This window comes from Heterodontus francisci, chromosome 8, assembly GCF_036365525.1.
Source record: "Heterodontus francisci isolate sHetFra1 chromosome 8, sHetFra1.hap1, whole genome shotgun sequence".
Lineage (NCBI taxonomy): Eukaryota > Metazoa > Chordata > Chondrichthyes > Heterodontiformes > Heterodontidae > Heterodontus > Heterodontus francisci.
In genome coordinates, this window is record NC_090378.1 from 98380530 (window position 1) to 98400199 (window position 19670).

General features: G+C 42.6%; 1 protein-coding gene across 6 annotated transcripts in view; it reads right to left on the bottom strand.

Annotated features, from left to right (window-relative positions):
* Positions 1 to 309: 309 nt before the first annotated feature.
* rgl1 (ral guanine nucleotide dissociation stimulator-like 1) overlaps positions 310 to 19670 on the bottom strand; it is a 299289-nt gene continuing 279928 nt past the window's right edge. For all 6 annotated transcript variants that reach the window (XM_068037816.1, XM_068037818.1, XM_068037817.1 and 3 more), the window contains exons 19-22: positions 13208 to 13400; positions 10576 to 10830; positions 3624 to 3738; positions 310 to 1994 (exon numbers count right to left, since the gene is read on the bottom strand). In XM_068037816.1, the coding sequence (XP_067893917.1) occupies positions 1810 to 1994; positions 3624 to 3738; positions 10576 to 10830; positions 13208 to 13400 (748 nt within the window). In that variant the 3' untranslated portion in view covers positions 310 to 1809. The remainder of the gene's footprint in view (positions 1995 to 3623; positions 3739 to 10575; positions 10831 to 13207; positions 13401 to 19670) is intronic.

Genomic DNA, 19670 nt, shown 5'->3' on the forward strand with positions numbered 1-19670 from the left:
TGCATATGAAGAATGCAAATAGTTCACTATATTGTTTTTCAACCAGCCACTAGGCTATTGAAGTGTATGTGGCCTTGTTTTGATCAGCTGATGTAAAACATGGCAACACTACTGTTACCCAATCACTGGCCTTGGTTTCTATGAACAGCTATTAATAAACGTCAGATGGTCTGTTTCAAGTAGGTGAGCTCTCAATGCATGAAACATGCAGATAGGAGTAATTATGGCCAGTGAAGTAAAACTATTTATATAGAAATACACACATCATACCAGAACTTAGCTTCCATTTCAAAATAAAATTACAAAACATTTATGCATTGAAATTTATTTTAGTAACTTTTTTAAAACAAATTATGTAATATAAAAGGAATATGGAAAATATTTACAAAAGGGCACACTTAGGAAAGAAAATTACACAAATAACTCAGATGATTTTCTTTAATATCTGTGCTTAGTGTTGTTGGCATAGCCCAAATTTTGAACTTTTTTTTAAATATAGTGACTGGCCTTCTGTAATTGTGTCTGATTAGTGAATCCTTTACAGGGCAACAAGTGATTGATAGGAGGAGGAAAGAAAATACATAAGCCTCCCAAAACCAGGGTGGTGAGCTCCCGAAAGACCCTCCTCATCACAGCTCGCAGGTTCATAGATTCATATTGGGAAAAGACACTGGAACAGTGTGTGTGTGGAAGACGCTAGAAATGTTAAAGTGCTTCAGCACTTGGTTTTTCTGGTGGTTAATTTATACATAGTGCAAAATTAAATTTGATAGAGACCCAAATACTGTTAAGACATTCTCGGCATTTTTGCTACTTTGAAGGGTTTGTTTTTGGATACATCGAATGAGTGAACATACATAAATCAATGCTGTCTTACACCTGAGAAGTGATTGCACTAAAATTAAGAGGTCAATGAATTAGTGTCTTATTAGGTTCTTGAACATCAAGACCTGCACTTTCACTCGCAAAGGGTATTGCTTATTCTTTTAACAGATTACTGTAGGCTAGCCCACACGAGATAATGGCAGTTCCAAGTAATTGAGCACAAATAGATAAATGGGGGAACAAAAAACGTGTTAAAGTATTCATATTTCAGGTGATCTGGTCCCCTCTGCATCTTTCAAAGATTTTTTTCCAAAAAGGCTTACATTTACAAATATATATACAAAATAACAGTTCAATATAAAGCTGAACATGAATTCAAAACAAGTGCAACATCAATGGCAATAATAAACTTTTTCATAATTTCTTGCAGTTGTCCTTCTTTGAAGGAAAGTCTGATTCTGTGCATCCAGAAGAGATTAAACCACTGGAAAAATAAGAGAAGGCAGGAAAGGTCTGCTGAAGAGTTCAAAGGCCAATCCAAATACTTTTGTTGAAGTATTCATCATCTGGCCAGTGACTGGATGGTGGCCGGTTTGCTTGTTACAAAGGACCATGGAGGGACCCGAGTCAATCCAATTGCAATTAGTCGACACAATTAGTATGTAACAGGTTTTTTTTCCTCTTTCAACTGATTCACACGATCTTCATCAAGTCTGTGGCTAGCCTGCAGATACTGGTGACAGGGTCCAATCCTCCATCCTGTACAAAGCCCAGCCTTGTTTCAAAAGGGCTGATGTGCAAAACATTTCAACAGCAGACAAGCACATCATTCAAAAGTTGAGAATTCAGTCAATGCTATCCATGTTGTCCAGTAATTTAAGTAGAATTCTGCCAAGGTGATTTATTCACATATATTCCAGGGTTTTCAATACTGAGTGGTAGGTCTACCTCTGACAGACACAGCTGCATGAAAAGTTACTTTCCTCACAGCGTAACCTTGCTTAGTCTGTGTGTCAATGGTCCCTTTTTGGCTGCTCTGGGTAGTGTCAAGCACGACCTGCTTCGCAGCTTAACCGGTTTGTTTGAGTTTCGATTTCTCAGAACAAAGTCAAAATTCACAGAAGGGTTCATAGCATAAAACACATTGGCATTGTCCGGAATCACCAACTCTGAAAAGCAGAGGAAATGTACAATGTTATTTAAACATTCAATTTGATAGTAAAAGCAACGTACTGCAGAATCTGGAAATCTGAAATAAAAACAAAAAATGCTGGAAATACTCGACAGGTCTGACAGCATTTGTGGAGAGAGAAGCAGAGTTAACGTTTCAGGTCAGTGACCACAGATGCTGCCAGACCTGCTGAGTATTTCCAGCATTTTTTGTTTTTATTTCATTTTGATAGTGCTGATTGGATTAAGCACACAACTTTAATCTAGATGTAGAATTATGAATGGCTGGGAGTAATAGGACTGTAATTTGATACAAGGGTTAAAAAAGCATAACAAACTACAAGAGAAAAGCTTGAAGGTTTACACTGTTGTCGGATAGGATCAATAACTGAAAACTATTTTTTAAAAATCCATTCTCAGGATATGAGTATTGCTGGCAAGACCAGAATTTATTCCTCACCCCCAGCTACCCTGGAGAAGATTGGTGCTGGCCGCCTTTTTTTTTTGTAACGGTTTGATACAATTGAGTGGCTTGCTAAGCTGCTACAGAGGGCAGTTAAGAGTCTACCATGCATGGGCCAGGCCAGGCCAGGCAAGGATGTCAGGTTTCCTTTCCTGAAGAACATCAATGAACCAATTTGGTTTTTACCATGGTCCAACAGCTATACGGTCACTTTTGCTGATACCAATATTGAAGACTACAAGATGCTATTGTGTTTTCACTGCAAAACATTGTCAAACGCCATCCTTCTTTCATTGTTGGGATTGAATCCTGGAATCCCCTACCTAATACTATTGGGGGAAGCTCTATTAGCAAAAGAACAGCAGCAGCTCAATGATAGGGCCTGGCTCCACCATCTTCTCAGGGCTATGAGGGATGCACAATAAATGACAGCTTTGCCAGTTATGCTTGCATCCAGAGAATTATTTTTAAACTCTGACTGGAATAGCATTCCACAGACATTGGGAACCTTCACCTAATGAGGCATTCTGCTCAGTGGAGTCGGGACATTGAAAATCCTGCCAACTTTCAATCATGAGAGAATCACAGACATGAAGTCTGATCCAGTTTTCAATTTTTTTCTGGTATCCACTTTTCACTAGAAAAGGTGGTGGGGAGGGCGTCACTGATTAGCACATTAGGAGCAGGGACCCCATCCAATTCTCCTGCTTCATAGCCAAGCTGCCCTAGGGCCAACTGAAAAGAGATGGTTCTTGATTTCAGTAAAAGAAAATGGTTAATGCATAGTTTTTTGGATAACCAATTTGAATTATAGTGAAGAAACCAAAATAATGCCTATAAAATCTGAATTATTCCATTAGTTAAATCCACAACCAACTCCAGAAGTGCACCCTTCACACAATATAACTTTTCGCGAGTTCAGCTGACATGAGTTGCTAAACTGGAGGAGGATTTATGCTTTCATTAGGTGCAGACAAACAGCTGCTTACTCAGTAATGTAAAGCCAAATTACTCCAAGTTGGATCCTGCTGGTGCAGTTCACTTCTAAGAATCTGGATTTTCTCAGCTTTTGGTGAGATCAGAAGAAAATATAAATCTGCTGGCAGAAATTTATGCATTGTTTGGGAGAGATTTATCCTAAGTTGAGATAATTTCCACCCCTCACCTCTATCTTGAGAGATGAGCTGTATGAGCTGATAATCCTCTGGAGGTTCTGTTTCCAGGTTGTGCTTAGACATGGCTCTCTGGATAATAACAGGTGTCTTATCTTGGTTAGTCAGCTAAAGAAATTGAAAAATAATTACTTTTCATCAATACATTTTAGAGAGGGACAGAGAAAGAGAGAAAAAAAGTGCAAAGTCTTTCCAAAGGGCTTTAAAAATGGCTGTTTTCACCCAAAAGACAAATTGTAACATTACACTAAATGTTGCACAAGTTACAAGAGAAATAATATCCATTTACATAACTGGCCTACAGCCTTTCCTCCCAACTTCCCAGAACTAGCACTGCAGAACCTACCCTAGACACACTGAAACCCACTCACTGTGAGCAGGGGAAGGTCACTGCTTGAACATACAATGGAAACAGAGCACAGTGTTCTGCCACTAGGGTCCCTGGGCAGCTTTTTCCTGCATTCTTAGTTTAAAGCAAATACATTTGTACAAAAGATTCAATTTAAATGCTCCAGTTTTTTTTTGTTTTTTTTTTAAACAGTTTGCCTGCTTTTATTATTTGTCAATACAGCAAAATACTGTTTACTCAGTCTGACATTTCCTAACATTAGTGCTTGTTTATAAAGAAGTGATTCAATAAAACTGAACAAACAGAAACAAAATGTTCGAGACATTTAGCAATTTTCAGTTCCTGAGTAGAGTGCAAAAATTTAATATTCACCTGAATTGTGAAACACTCTGGAATTATGTTAGGCAAACAGGATATTGAAATAACTGAATGTACCAATGTTCTTTAGTCATTTTTTTAAAACTTCTCTTGGTTTTTGATCTTTTATTGGGTTTAAATCCTATGTCACATCTGGAGCTTATTATATCCCAGCTCAAGAGTTTGAACAAATGACTGACCCTGTGAGATGAAATGCACTGGCAGATCTGGCATTTTTTCTGGAGAATTGGAGAGTTTTTGAGTTGAGAGAGACTGCACACCAATTCCACTTTTAAGCTACAGTTCCTAGTTACAAATTCACTCTTTACAGCCACTCTGAAGCAAAGGACAGCATACTGTTACAATTCAACCATCAAGTCCACTCCAACATGGCAATGAAGCCATGGCTTCAATTTGTAACTGAATAACATTAATAAATATATTAAAGAGCAATTGGACAGAGAAAGACAAAAAAAGTGGTTCAGCCAAGTGTTACTTCAGTTTAAGGTTCAATCAATTTTCAATTACCACCTAGGTTGATATTTTTTGATCAACCTTTTGCATCCTGTATGGTCATATTCAGAAGTGTCATATTTTGGACACATTAATAGATCTAAGTCAACAATCTCTCACCCTCCATTCTTCTGTTCCAAGATAAAATGCAAGAAGTTCAAGACATTGAAAATTAACAAATGTATGCACCTGATAATTTAATGTTATCTTCCAGCCCAAGTAAGGTACAGGGTACTGTTGATAAGAATGGAATTCTGGCTTTCTTCCATTGGGTAGGAGAACCCAATTTTGGGGTTTGGTGGTGGGGGGGGGGGGGGGGGGGGGGGGGAAAGAGGTGGAAAGCAGAATGCCCAGCTTTAATGTTTGCAATGATCTCACACACCACTCAGATGGACCAGGCTTGATGCATGTAAAGATGTACACTGACTCCTGTGATTGCTTCACATTCTATAGAAGTCAGCACAGCTCCAATCCCAGGTCAGGCTATCTACTCGAGCAGTCTGATGTCAGTTGGCAGCATATTTATAACAACCACCATTAGAGACCAATCTGGTAAAGACATACAGAAAAGAGAAACATACTTTCCATACATTTCAAGTTTCCTGTTATTCTTGGTGGGATTGTTTCCCTATGTAATAATTGTTTCTGCAATACCTTTGACATTGGAAAAGCTCGTCCCAATATATTCCAATGCCAGAATCTTTGCAATAATTCAACACTTGATTTTCTTTTGGCCACACTAGGCAGAAAATCGACCTCATTGCGAAATGTAATACAATGCACATTTCACTGAGACACAGCCCTGTCAATTCTCCATTCTTTCACTGGTATAGGAGAACCAACTTACTATTTGATAATTAGTATGAGGAAACTTACTAAATCATCTGAGTATTATGCTTTAATGCTAGCATAGAAAATGGCCAACACTAAAAGTGCTTTTATGTGCATCTTTCCTAAAGTAAACTGATTGTAAACTGAATTGACCCAGTTCCTGTGTGTTGACGACAATACCAATTGCTTTAGAAGGGTGAATTCCAATCAACAGCATCTTAAATGAGGCAATTCCTTTGAGCATTCATGAAGCACGCTGTACTGAATTAAGACAACAGATTTTATTTTTTGAACCTCGGAAAATGTGCTGTATAGGATGCAATCCCTGTGAAGTGATAAATAATTTTGACGATATTCTAACCAAACTGGTCAGGAAGACAATTGTGACTAACTGCAGCACTGATTTATTTCAAACTTTTGAGGGTTCACGGTCATCACAGGTGCAAGATCAGACGTCAGGTACATTCAAACAAATGTACACAATTAACTGGTTGCATAGTGATGCCACATGTCCTGGTCCGAATGGAGATGATCGGGTAATTCCCCCAATCACACCTGGAGACTGATCCTCTATTATATAACTATTCCCAACTCACTGCATTTTTCTGGAAAAATAATCAATCAATTTAGTTGCTGAGGGAAGTAAGGATAAAAATAGCAGAGGATTTGGCAACAATTTTCCAATCCTCCTTAGAGACAGGAGCAGTTCCAGAGGACTGGGAGTGGCAAATTTTATACCCAGTTGGAAAGACAGGGTATCAGGGTGATAAACCCAGCAGTCAACTTGACGGTTGCAGGCAGATAAACTTTGAAAGACAATAATCCCAAACAAAATTAAATGACAGTTAGAAAAATGTGGGTCAATAAATGACAACCAGAATGGATTTGTTAAAAGCATATCATATGTGACTAACATGATTGAATTCTTTGATTTGGTAACAGAGAGTTGATCAAGATAGTGCAGTTGATGTTTATATGGACTTTCAGAAAGGTGTTTGATAAAGTATCACACGACTTAGTAAAATTGAAGCCCATGGGATTAAAGGGACGGGGGCAGCGTGGATACCAAATTGGACAGCAGACAGAAAGCAAAGTAGTGATAAACAGTTGTTTTTCCATACTGGAGAAAAATTTAGTGTTATTGTCCAGGGGTCGCACTGGGACCACTGCTCTTCTTGAGCATGCAGAGCATAATTTCAAAAGTTTGCAGATGAGAGAAACAGTGAGGAGGGTAGTAGCAGAGTTCAGAAAGACATAGAAAGACTGGTGAAATGGGCAGACACGTGACAGCGGAGAGAAGTGTGAGGGGATGCATTTTGGAAGGAAGAATGAGGAAAGGCAATATAAATTAAGTTGTCCCATTTGAAAAGAATGCAGGGAACAGAGACATATTTCCCAATCAGATGGGTATTCACTTTCTGATTTCCGCGAGTTGCAGCCAGTACTCAGCATCTTCAACCAAGCGTTTCTGGAGTCAACGGGGCCGGATGCAGTTTTTGGGCTTTATGGGCAGGAAGTGTTCCTTAATGGGGCTTCCTGCTACTTTCTACCTCTTAGCACAGCACCCGCCTTAAGTCTGATTTTTTTTTTAATGTCCCATTTGACATTGTAAAGAACCCATTTAGTGTACCTGGAGGTGTAAATAGCAGGGCAGGCTGAGCAGGCTATTAAAGTAAATTTATTAACAGAGGCATATAGTAGAAAAAGCAAGGAAGTTATGCTAAAGCTTTATAAATAATTGGTTAGACTCCAGTTGGAGTACTGTGTTCAGTTCTGGGCACCATACTTTGAAAAAGATGTCCAGGCCTTCGAAGGTGCAGGAGATTCATTGGCATTATAGAAGGGATGTAGGACTTCAGTTAAATGGATTGACTAGAAAAGCTGTGGCATTCTCCTTATAGCAGAGTAGTAGTTCAGATTTGATAGAGGTTGTAAAGGCTGATTAGATCAGGAATGAGATGAAAATTCTGACTGTTTATTGCCTTCGTACAACCACTCTCTTGGATTACAAGCTTCCATTTCATATTTTGAAATGGAATGATTCCATGTTTTCAAATAGACAGTAAGGTGATTAACAAAGGAGGCCTTAAAGTTATGAGAGCTTGGGGCATATGACAGAAGCCAGAGGTGTAATAAACAGCACAACATACTTATGTTTCTTTTAAAAGAGAAGTATCTTTCATCTTTATTCATTGCACCACTAGATTTACTAGAATGGTACCAAGAATAAAGGACTTCAGTTATGCGAAGAGACTGGAAATGCTGGGGTAGTTGTTCTTAGAACAGAGACGGTTAAAGGGAGATTTGATAGAGATGTTCAAAATCATGAAGGATTTGACAATTTTGCCTTATTAACTCAGTTTCCAGTGCCAGCAATCATATAACTTAAAAATTTAAGGTAATAGTAAAAGAATCAGAGGAGGGGAAGATAATTTAAAAATAAATGCACCAAGTCATGACCTCGAATGCACTGCTTGAATGAGTGGTGGATGCAGATTCAATAACGGGAATTGGATAATTACTTGAAAGAGGAAAATTTGCAGGGCAAGGGACAAATAGGACAGAACTTTTAAAGAGCCATCACTGACACAATGGGCCACATGGCTTCTTTCTATGCTGTATCCTTCTAAAATACTGGCTCAAAGTCCCGCCCAGCCCCGACCAATCCAGCTCATTGACACCACTCTCAGCCAATACACACATGGTAATTATTAAACACTGGCTGACGTACAGCAGTCTGCTGTCTGAATGACTGCTACATTTTTAGCTTTACCAGGGCAAGCTGACAAATATTTTTTCTTTCCCAGAACTCATCCAGAGGTTGTGTTTAATTATAACGCTTAAATATCAGAAGAATGTTTCCAGAAATCACACTGAGCTATTTGGAAATCACAATCAAACGGATTTAAAATAATCTTTCCCAACATTCGGCACAGTGACGCAGTGGTTAGCACTGCAGCCTCACAGCTCCAGCGACCTGGGTTCGGTTCTGGGTACTGTATGTGCGGAGTTTGCAAGTTCTCCCTGTGACTGCGTGGGTTTCCACCGGGTGCTCCGGTTTCCTCCCACAGCCAAAGACTTGCAGGTTGATCGGTAAATTGGCCATTGTAAATTGCCCCTAGTGTAGGTAGGTGGTAGGAGAATTGAGGGAAGGTGGGGATGTGGTAGGGAATATGGGATTAATGTAGGATTAGTATAAATGGGCGGTTGATGGTCGGCACAGACTCGGTGGGCCGAAGGGCCTGTTTCAGTGCTGTATCTCTCTGACTCTAAAACATACGCAAGGATCATTAAGTTATATGACCAGTGTGTTACCCATGTGGCCAATTATGTTTAGGTTTGATTAGGTATTTTTGAACCAGTCACATGGTAATCATTCTATTTTGGACTGTACCTTTCTCCACTCCCATTTTTCATTTGCTCTTATCCAGCCTTTGAAACTTCACATGAGCCAAGGAAGAAAAACTGTTCAAGGCCTCTGCTAATATTACTCAATTAGCTAACAGGCGGCAGCAGAGGTGCCTGTGATTAGCCACGCACTAATTGAAGGACTCAGCCTTCAATCTGTACCTGCTTGGTGTATTGTTGCAATCAAGAACAAGATTGGGGAGAAATCACAAATAGATGTCAGCTCATTCACTGAATAAGGGTACTATAGACTGGTGTGGTCTATACATTTAAAGAGCAAGGACAGAAAAAGCATTTCGGCCCGTTATGACCAGGAGAGAAAGAGGTCTAGGGGTTCCCTTTCAGCTTTCAACTGGTCTTACCATAATAGGGTTTAATTTTAAACAATGTGTTTTTAGCTCCATCTTGGTGAATCCTTGTTCACCGCTTTCCAACTATAAGGCCAATAAATCAGCACAAACAGGCTTTCTTACATTTAAAGAAAAGTTGACATTTATTAAACTTAAACCCTAATTCGGTTGACGCCTATGGATACATGATGCACCCCACGCTAGCATGCATACGCGATACACACATGCAAATCGAGACAGAAAAGAGAAGAAAAATGAAGTGGAAAAGTTTGAGGCAATATCTGAAGAGTTTTTGTTATGGTTCTTTGAGCTCACTGTAGAGTCCTTGATTGTAGGTAGATCTTGCTTTTCGTTGGGGCGCAGTATTCTTCTTTAACCTTGTTTGCTATAGGAGACTTTTCTCTCTTGGGGTTCATGTGTCTTCAATGGATTCAGAAGCTTGTGAGAAAGAAATGGGAGCAGACAGGAGAGATCTTCTCAGTGCAGGAGCAAACAGACACTCTCATTTCAAACTGTTTGTACAATTCAGAAAACCCTGGGTTGCCAAGCAGGCTATTCATGTGACTAACTGGTCTGACCATGTCTTGGATTACAGCAGTCACTGGATTGCTCCTCTTACACACAATACCTGGTGATCAACGTCCATTGTGGGTTGAATGCGTCAGGGAATGGCCCTTTGTCCTTCCAAACACTGTCTGTTAATATGCAAATGTCTCTTCCAGCCACGGCTGATCTGTTTAACAAGTCCTTTCTTCACTCCAATAACAGTTTAAAATCAATGTTCATGATGAAATTAATGTGCCTCATTCTTGGTAGGTTGGGGCCTAGCATGGCAAGGTCCAAGACTCAAACCTTGCTACAGCATTCCAAAAGAAAACTGAAATGATGTCCAAAATACTCAGGAGACAGAAAAGGTAACAGCAGCATCAACAAAGTGGAAATTAAACATTGTGAAGTAACATCAATAGCAGCCACACACCCATCTTGAATATGACTAGATGGCGATAAATGGTTCGGAGCTAATTCTTTTCTTAAATACAACAGGAACTTTTTTTTAATGTCTACATCGATACTGACAGAAAGCAACAACCATTATACAGCATGAACATGACTAATAGAAATAATCCATGTACTTACCAAAATGCTTTTGTACAGATTTCCATTGTCATCCTCTAGGCTGACCCGGATGATACAGGTATCTTCATTCTGCTGGTTGTACACAGGAAGTGCCATTGTTGAATTGCAGGAAGTCGCCGAGACAGAACGCTTGTGAACCTTGGGATTGTGGGGCAATGATGGCGATGATGACATAGTACTGAACAAGGATGATACTCCCGAGGAGGCAGTGTCCACAGAGTGTATGGATGAACCAGACGATAAAGATTCAGATGACTGCAGAAGTTTTTTTTCAACAAAAAAAAAGTGTCAATGATTATATTTCAGAAAGTTCCCTCGTCCAGTTACATCTACTGTGCCATGAAACTCCGTGGCACTCCCCCCAAAAAATGGAGGCATTATGGATACAACAGCTTGATCTCGAGGAAGGCAAGTGATGCATGATTTCATGATGATTATACTGTGAAATCTTTCCATCGGTTTTCCTCCCTCTCTCAGCCAAAATCTGCTCCAATGAATGATGTCACCATCTCCCATCCAGTTTGTTAAGCCAACATTGACAGTTCATCATTTAGCATGTTTGTAAATTAGCCAGTTACATTGTTAGCATACAGCATGCACAAGTTCACTGTGGCCACTGCATTTGAACTCTTTAAGATAGTGTTTTAACTCTAAGTTGTCAAACAATCCCTTTGCTTTTCAGTTGAACACTCAGTATTTGAACACTCCTATACCCATGCAAATGTTTACTTGCCTGCCTCACCCAGTTACTCATTGAAAGTTTGCGGCATCCGCCTATATTGGATGAAGTTAAAACACATCCTGTGGTGCTGCTATGCTTGAACAAGCCAAAAAGAGCACGAGTGTAAAAAAGCATTGGTGAGCACGCCTGTGTGAGCAGGCCAGCCTGTGCACACGCAGGCAAGAGCGCCAGAGACAGAAATAGACAGCAAGAGCTAGACGTAAGGAAATTAGGAGTCAAATCTACCTGATCATTTTAATGCAGCTCTCACCAGATGATTGCAGAATATTGGTAATGAAGAGGCAATAAAGGCATGGAAGAGTGGGTATATAAGGACCAAAAGAGGAGAATCAATAAATAGGGAGGGTACTTTAAAAGAGAAATAAGACCCTACACACCCAGAAGAGATATAATAATGGTTAAATGAACTGCTAGGAGACTGAATTGCTGAAATTTCCAGGGAACAGGTCATAGACACTTTCTACTAAAACCAATGATACCAGCTCACTGATAAACTGCCAGGAAACACTGGCCTTCTGTAGAGAACATGCTGAACAGCTAAAGGTCAATAGAAAAAATGAAGCATGCAGTCAAGAGGGAATCTGGTGTGCATGCAGGGAGGTGCATTACGTTGTTGCAATTTGTGGAGCAGTTAACTTGATTTTGACCCAAAATGCTGTTTTTTTATGGACTATGCACTTTAATCTGCTACAGTCACAGCCCATGTGCTAAATTTATGGTAAACCATGAAGTCAGCCTGCACTTTATGCAGTCATTAAAGATTTTTAAGGAATTAAACTTAAAGATTTTGGCTATTAGTGTGAAAATTAATTTTTTTTAAACATGCAAAGCTTCCTTTGTACATATATAAATGATATAAAATATTACACAAAAGCCAAGCTTGCATATCACATAAATCAAATGTTTTCACTCTGTGGAACCAATTATAAAATTTTTCTGGAATCTGATGATGACCTATAGCTTTTTTAACACCTCGGGCTGAAATGTGGCGAGACAGCAGAAGTCCCGGTGCTGGGACCGAAAGCAGGAGGTGACTCCACTTGTCAACCACGGTACCCAGGGAGACATATTGGTGTTGGCGGCCAATTAAGAGGCCCCCATCCAGCAACTCCAACCCCACAAAGTGCTGCTGGCCCACAGGGCTGGCAGCTCAGCAGCACCACAGCTGGCAGCAGCCATTGATGAGGCTGCAACACCAGGGAGAGAACGCCTCAATGGCCGGGCTCCCTTGAAAGAAAGGTAAAATGGCATCGCTGAGTGCAGCAGCGCTGTTGTCGGGAGGTCGGCTGTGGTCACTGGGAGGTCCTTCCCTGGGTCATGTAGTTCCCATAAAGGAGGGCCCTCACACGGAACCTCATTGGAGGCTGCCAGGTTTCACCTGGCTGCCGTCCTACATGGTGATAGCCCCTTCCTATGTGGACAAAATGCCTGCAGAGGCGGGAAGTGACTCTTAATTGGCCATAAGTAGGACAATTGGCCTCTTTGTGGGGGGTTTGGTGTCCGAGCTGCCAACTTTCCCACCACTGGCAAAATGGCATAGAAGAGGGAAGATGCCCACAACCTCCTGGAAGCCTTCCCACACCACTTTGCCAGCCTTTCTGCCTCCCAGCCTGTCCCCAAAGGGCCCAGAAAATTCGCCTCTCCTATCCTATTGACTGCCAAAACATAGGAGAAAAAAATTATCTAGATAGAATTAAAACAGAAAATGCGAGAAATACTTTGCTTTTCTCCCCACAGATGCTGCCTGACCTGATGAGTTTTTCCAGCATTTCCTGTTTTTGTTTCAGATTTCCAGCATCAACAGTATTTTGCCTTTGTCTGGATAGGATTAGATGATCCTGAACCTCCCAGGACAACATGTTTTACATGGTGAATGCCTCTTTGTGTCACCTTTATCTGTGGTCCTTCTGGAGCGTCCATCTGTGTTGTGCAGGGCTCTTCGATTTCAGAATTGCTGGAATCGGACGATGAAACACTGACTGAGTCCATGCTCTCTCCCGAACTCCCGCTCCGAGGGGATTTAGGCTGATCACAGTTCTTTGTTGGAGTGCTGTTTGCAATAACATCTGTCCCGAGAAATAGCCTGCATGAGGGAAAGGGATTCATCAGCAAAAACAATGAAAGACTATTAAAAGTTGCTACTTTCGACAGAGAGTTTATTGTTGAATCAGATAGAACTTGGTAGTTGGACACCCAACAATGGTCCTATATAAATGAATAATTTTTGAAATATATTAGAAGCACCTACTCTATTCCATCCTGAGCCTGTTATGCAACTTATTGAAATAAAAACAGAAAATGTTGAAAATATGCAGAAGGTCTGGCAGCATCTCTGGAGAAAAAGTGAGTTAGTGTTTCAGGTCTGTGACTTTTTACTAAAACCTATTAAACCATTTATATTTTAGTCACAAAGAATTACATTTGAAAAAGGTTCTTTCAGAGGTAGTTAACAGTAACAGTAAACAACTTTATTTATATAGTTTGTATTAACATCGTAAAACATCCCAACTTGCTTCACAGGAGTGTTAAACAACAAATTTTGTCCCCCAGCCATAGGGGCATTAGGGCATATTTTTATGTTAACCACAATTTTGAATATTGCAGTGCTTTTGTATAGAACTGTCTGCATTAAGGCAGTAGAGATTCAATGTACAGAGACTTTGATTTCTGTGCCTGATTGAAACCTAATGAGATTGTCGATTTGAATCTAAACACACTCTCTAGCCCTGAAAAGCTAATTTTATATTTGCAGAATGTCAAATTTCTCCATTATGATAAACAAACTTTAAAAAAAAAAATGGATTTATAATATTTTAGTTTCAATCTTAATCCAAATAATCGTTTATTTCGCTATCTGAATATTTAAATTAAAAATGAAGAGAGTCAGTGCTTTTTGCTGCCTGCGAAAATATTTCAATATGATTGGCTGCTTACTCTGCTCACTGACATCACTGCTGCTGGACACCAAGATCCCCTTCGCTTGGCGCCAGATTTAAATTCATCAGGAATGGGGAAATCTGCGCCAGAGATTGCTAGATCTTTGTGGGCAACTTTCTTTAAAAATCAGCAGCAAGCAGCATTATTTCACTGCTGATCACAAATTACAGCCCATATAATTTAATGACAAGGACATGGACTATGGCAAATCTTAGACCTCTCCAAATATGCTAACGTTTCAAAGTACAATGCATCTTGGTGCCACTGTATTACAAATGGTGATGGCATTAGGTGGACATAGAACAAAGAACAAAGAAAATTACAGCACAGGAACAGGCCCTTCGGCCCTCCAAGCCTACGCCGATCCAAATCCTCTATCTAAACCTGTTGCCTATTTTCTAAGGGTCTGTATCTCTTTACTTCCTGCCCATTCATGTATCTGTCTAGATACATCTTAAAAGACGCTATCATGCCTGCGTCTACCACCTCCGCTGGCAATGCGTTCCATGCACCCACCACCCTCTGCGTAAAGAACTTTCCACGCATATCCCCCCTAAACTTTTCCCCTTTCACTTTGAACTCGTGTCCCCTTGTAATTGAATCCCCCACTCTGGGAAAAAGCTTCTTGCGATCCACCCTGTCTATACCTCTCATGATTTTGTACACCTCAATCAGGTCCCCCCTCAACCTCCGTCTTTCTAATGAAAATAATCCTAATCTACTCAACCTCTCTTCGTAGCTAGCGCCCTCCATACCAGGCAACATCCTGGTGAACCTCCTCTGCACCCTCTCCAAAGCATCCACATCCTTTTGGTAATGTGGCGACCAGAACTGCACGCAGTATTCCAAATGTGGCCGAACCAAAGTCCTATACAACTGTAACATGACCTGCCAACTCTTGTACTCAATACCCCGTCCGATGAAGGAAAGCATGCCGTATGCCTTCTTGACCACTCTATTGACCTGCGTTGCCACCTTCAGGGAACAATGGACCTGAACACCCAAATCTCTCTGTACATCAATTTTCCCCAGGACTTTTCCATTTACTGTATAGTTCACTCTTGAATAGGATCTTCCAAAATGCATCACCTCGCATTTGCCCTGATTGAACTCCATCTGCCATTTCTCTGCCCAACTCTCCAGTCTATCTATATTCTGCTGTATTCTCTGACAGTCCCCTTCACTATCTGCTACTCCACCAATCTTAGTGTCGTCTGCAAACTTGCTAATCAGACCACCTATACTTTCCTCCAAATCATTTATGTATATCACAAACAGTGGTCCCAGCACGGATCCCTGTGGAACATCACTGGTCACACGTCTCCATTTTGAGAAACTCCCTTCCACTGCTACTCTGTCTCCTGTTGCCCAGCCAGTTCTTTATCCATCTAGCTAGTACACCTTGGACCCCATGTGCCTTCACTTTCTCCATCAGCCTACCATGGGGAACCTTATCAAACGCCTTACTGAAGTCCATGTATACGACATCTACAGCCCTTCCCTCATCAATCAACTTTGTCACTTCCTCAAAGAATTCTATTAAGTTGGTAAGACATGACCTTCCCTGCACAAAACCATGTTGCCTATCACTGATAAACCCATTTTCTTCCAGATGGGAATAGATCCTATCCCTCAGTATCTTCTCCAGCAGCTTCCCTACCACTGACGTCAGGCTCACCGGTCTATAATTACCTGGATTTTCCCTGCTACCCTTCTGCAGCAAGGGGACAACATTAGCAATTCTCCAGTCCTCCGGGACCTCACCCGTGTTTAAGGATGTTGCAAAGATATCTGTTAAGGCCCCAACTATTTCCTCTCTCGCTTCCCACAGTAACCTGGGATAGATCCCATCCGGACCTGGGGACTTGTCCACCTTAATGCCTTTTAGAATACCCAACACTTCCTCCCTACTTATGCCGACTTGACCTAGAGTAATCAAACATCTGTCCCTAACCTCAACATCCGTCATGTCCCTCTCCTCGGTGAATACCGATGCAAAGTACTCGTTTAGAATCTCACCCATGTTCAGTTATGGGTCAGAATTGGTTTCATCCAGCCAAGAGGGTCTCTTCTGTTAGCTGCAAGATTCTTACATAAAATGAGTTTAACTAGCCTTAAACCAGGTGTTATTGCATGCAAACGTACAGAATAGCACAAAAAAAAATGAGCCAACCGCATTCCGAGTAGTCAGGTGGTTAGTGGTTGTGAAAGTGCAAAATCTGATGCAATTGGGAATGATTTTTTTTTTTAAACTAGGAATTGAGGCATATTGATGGTGAAAACCATGAGCTTGGGTTATGCTATACCTGATGTGTGAGCCTTTAAGAGTAATACACCAACACCTAGAAACATAGAAAGTAGGAGCAGGAGTAGGCCATTCGAGCCTGCTCCGCCATTCATTATGGTCATGGCTGATCATAAAGTTAGCATTGCTAGTGGCAGAAGAGGTGGTTTACATGGTCTCAGGGTTAGGGAAAGCAGTGATAGGTGGACAAAATTCATCAGGCTTTTTGTTTTCCCTGTTCAGATGAGCCTAGACTTGACAGTGCGTTATTCCAACCCTGCCATTAACCAGTTTCTTATAAACAAGAAAATCTAGACTTAATTGGCCAGAGTGGAAACATCATGAGTGTGGCTAAACGATAAATCTTAAGAGCAACAAAGCAAAAAAAAGGAGTAACACCATTGCTACCTGATGGAAACTGCACACAATGAAACTTTTATAAAAGGATAGTGAACTCTGAATTTGCTCTTCAGTACACTGGTGCAGCCAAATATAGAACTTGTACTCAGCAACCTGCATTTATATAGCATCTTTAACATAGCAAATGTTCGAAGACACTTCAGAGATAGAGCGGATACAATCATATGTTTCAGTGGTGGGGAGAGATGTAACAACATGGAGGGGTTTAGGATGAAGGATCCAGATGGCTGAGGATTCTTCGACCAATGATGAAATGGAGAGAAGGGAGAAAATCAATAAAGATCAGAATCACATCAGCAGAGAGTATGAAAGGGCCCTTAGGGACAGAAGAAATTGCAGAGGTAGGGGCAAGGCCATGGAAGGATTCACTGTTTTGTAGATAGGGAATCAATGGAGGTTGGTGAGGACGTGTGTGATAGGGAATCAAAACAGACTTCCAGATAGAAGATGAGCAGTACAGTTTTGGATGAGTTGAAGTTCAGGGAAAATGTACTATAGGAGGCTTCAGATGACAACACTGGGGAAGGTGAGCCTAAAGGTGACAAAAGCATGAGGGGGGTTTCAGCAGCAATGGAGGAAAGGTAAGGACACTTGTATGTGACTTTGGGGAAAAGGAAACAAGGTTATGGTGATTCACAAAATATGGAATATATTGGCCTTGGAGGGAATGCAACATAAATTTACCAGAACGCTACCTGGTGTTCTAGGGTTAAATTTCCTCTTACTTAGAGATTACACTAACTAGGGCTGTATTTCCTAGCATGTAGAAGATTAAAGGGTCATGTGATCAAGATTTGTAAGGTATCAAGGGGAACTGATAGAGAGAAACTATACTTCCACTGGCTGGCAAACCTAAGACATGGGAACATCGTCTAAAATTGAGACAGAACTTTCAGGAGCGAAATCAGGAAATACTTTCATGCGGAAAGGGTGACGGAAGTCTGGAACTCTTCTGAAAAATGGCAGTTGTGCTGGGTCAATAGTTAATTCTGAATCGGAGACAAAGGGGGGGGGGGAAAGAGAGAGGCAGGGAGAGAGGGAGAGGCAGGGAGAGAGGGAGAGGCAGGGAGAGAGGGAGAGGCAGGGAGAGAGGGAGAGGCAGGGAGAGAGGGAGAGGCAGGGAGAGAGGGAGAGGCAGGGAGAGAGGGAGAGGCAGGGAGAGAGGGAGAGGCAGGGAGAGAGGGAGAGGCAGGGAGAGAGGGAGAGGCAGGGAGAGAGGGAGAGGCAGGGAGAGAGGGAGAGGCAGAGAGAGAGGGAGAGGCAGAGAGAGAGGGAGAGGCAGAGAGAGAGGGAGAGGCAGAGAGAGAGGGAGAGGCAGAGAGAGAGGGAGAGGCAGAGAGAGAGGGAGAGGCAGAGAGAGAGGGAGAGGCAGAGAGAGAGGGAGAGGCAGAGAGAGAGGGAGAGGCAGAGAGAGAGGGAGAGGCAGAGAGAGAGGGAGAGGCAGAGAGAGAGGGAGAGGCAGAGAGAGAGGGAGAGGCAGAGAGAGAGGGAGAGGCAGAGAGAGAGGGAGAGGCAGAGAGAGAGGGAGAGGCAGAGAGAGAGGGAGAGGCAGAGAGAGAGGGAGAGGCAGAGAGAGAGGGAGAGGCAGAGAGAGAGGGAGAGGCAGAGAGAGGAGGGAGAGGCAGAGAGAGGAGGGAGAGGCAGAGAGAGGAGGGAGAGGCAGAGAGAGGAGGGAGAGGCAGAGAGAGGAGGGAGAGGCAGAGAGAGGAGGGAGAGGCAGAGAGAGGAGGGAGAGGCAGAGAGAGGAGGGAGAGGCAGAGAGAGGAGGGAGAGGCAGAGAGAGGAGGGAGAGGCAGAGAGAGGAGGGAGAGGCAGAGAGAGGAGGGAGAGGCAGAGAGAGGAGGGAGAGGCAGAGAGAGGAGGGAGAGGCAGAGAGAGGAGGGAGAGGCAGAGAGAGGAGGGAGAGGCAGAGAGAGGAGGGAGAGGCAGAGAGAGAGGGAGAGGCAGAGAGAGAGGGAGAGGCAGAGAGAGAGGGAGAGGCAGAGAGAGAGGGAGAGGCAGAGAGAGAGGGAGAGGCAGAGAGAGAGGGAGAGGCAGAGAGAGAGGGAGAGGCAGAGAGAGAGGGAGAGGCAGAGAGAGAGGGAGAGGCAGAGAGAGAGGGAGAGGCAGAGAGAGAGGGAGAGGCAGAGAGAGAGGGAGAGGCAGAGAGAGAGGGAGAGGCAGAGAGAGAGGGAGAGGCAGAGAGAGAGGGAGAGGCAGAGAGAGAGGGAGAGGCAGAGAGAGAGGGAGAGGCAGAGAGAGAGGGAGAGGCAGAGAGAGAGGGAGAGGCAGAGAGAGAGGGAGAGGCAGAGAGAGAGGGAGAGGCAGAGAGAGAGGGAGAGGCAGAGAGAGAGGGAGAGGCAGAGAGAGAGGGAGAGGCAGAGAGAGAGGGAGAGGCAGAGAGAGAGGGAGAGGCAGAGAGAGAGGGAGAGGCAGAGAGAGAGGGAGAGGCAGAGAGAGAGGGAGAGGCAGAGAGAGAGGGAGAGGCAGAGAGAGAGGGAGAGGCAGAGAGAGAGGGAGAGGCAGAGAGAGAGGGAGAGGCAGAGAGAGAGGGAGAGGCAGAGAGAGAGGGAGAGGCAGAGAGAGAGGGAGAGGCAGAGAGAGAGGGAGAGGCAGAGAGAGAGGGAGAGGCAGAGAGAGAGGGAGAGGCAGAGAGAGAGGGAGAGGCAGAGAGAGAGGGAGAGGCAGACAGAGAGGGAGAGGCAGACAGAGAGGGAGAGGCAGACAGAGAGG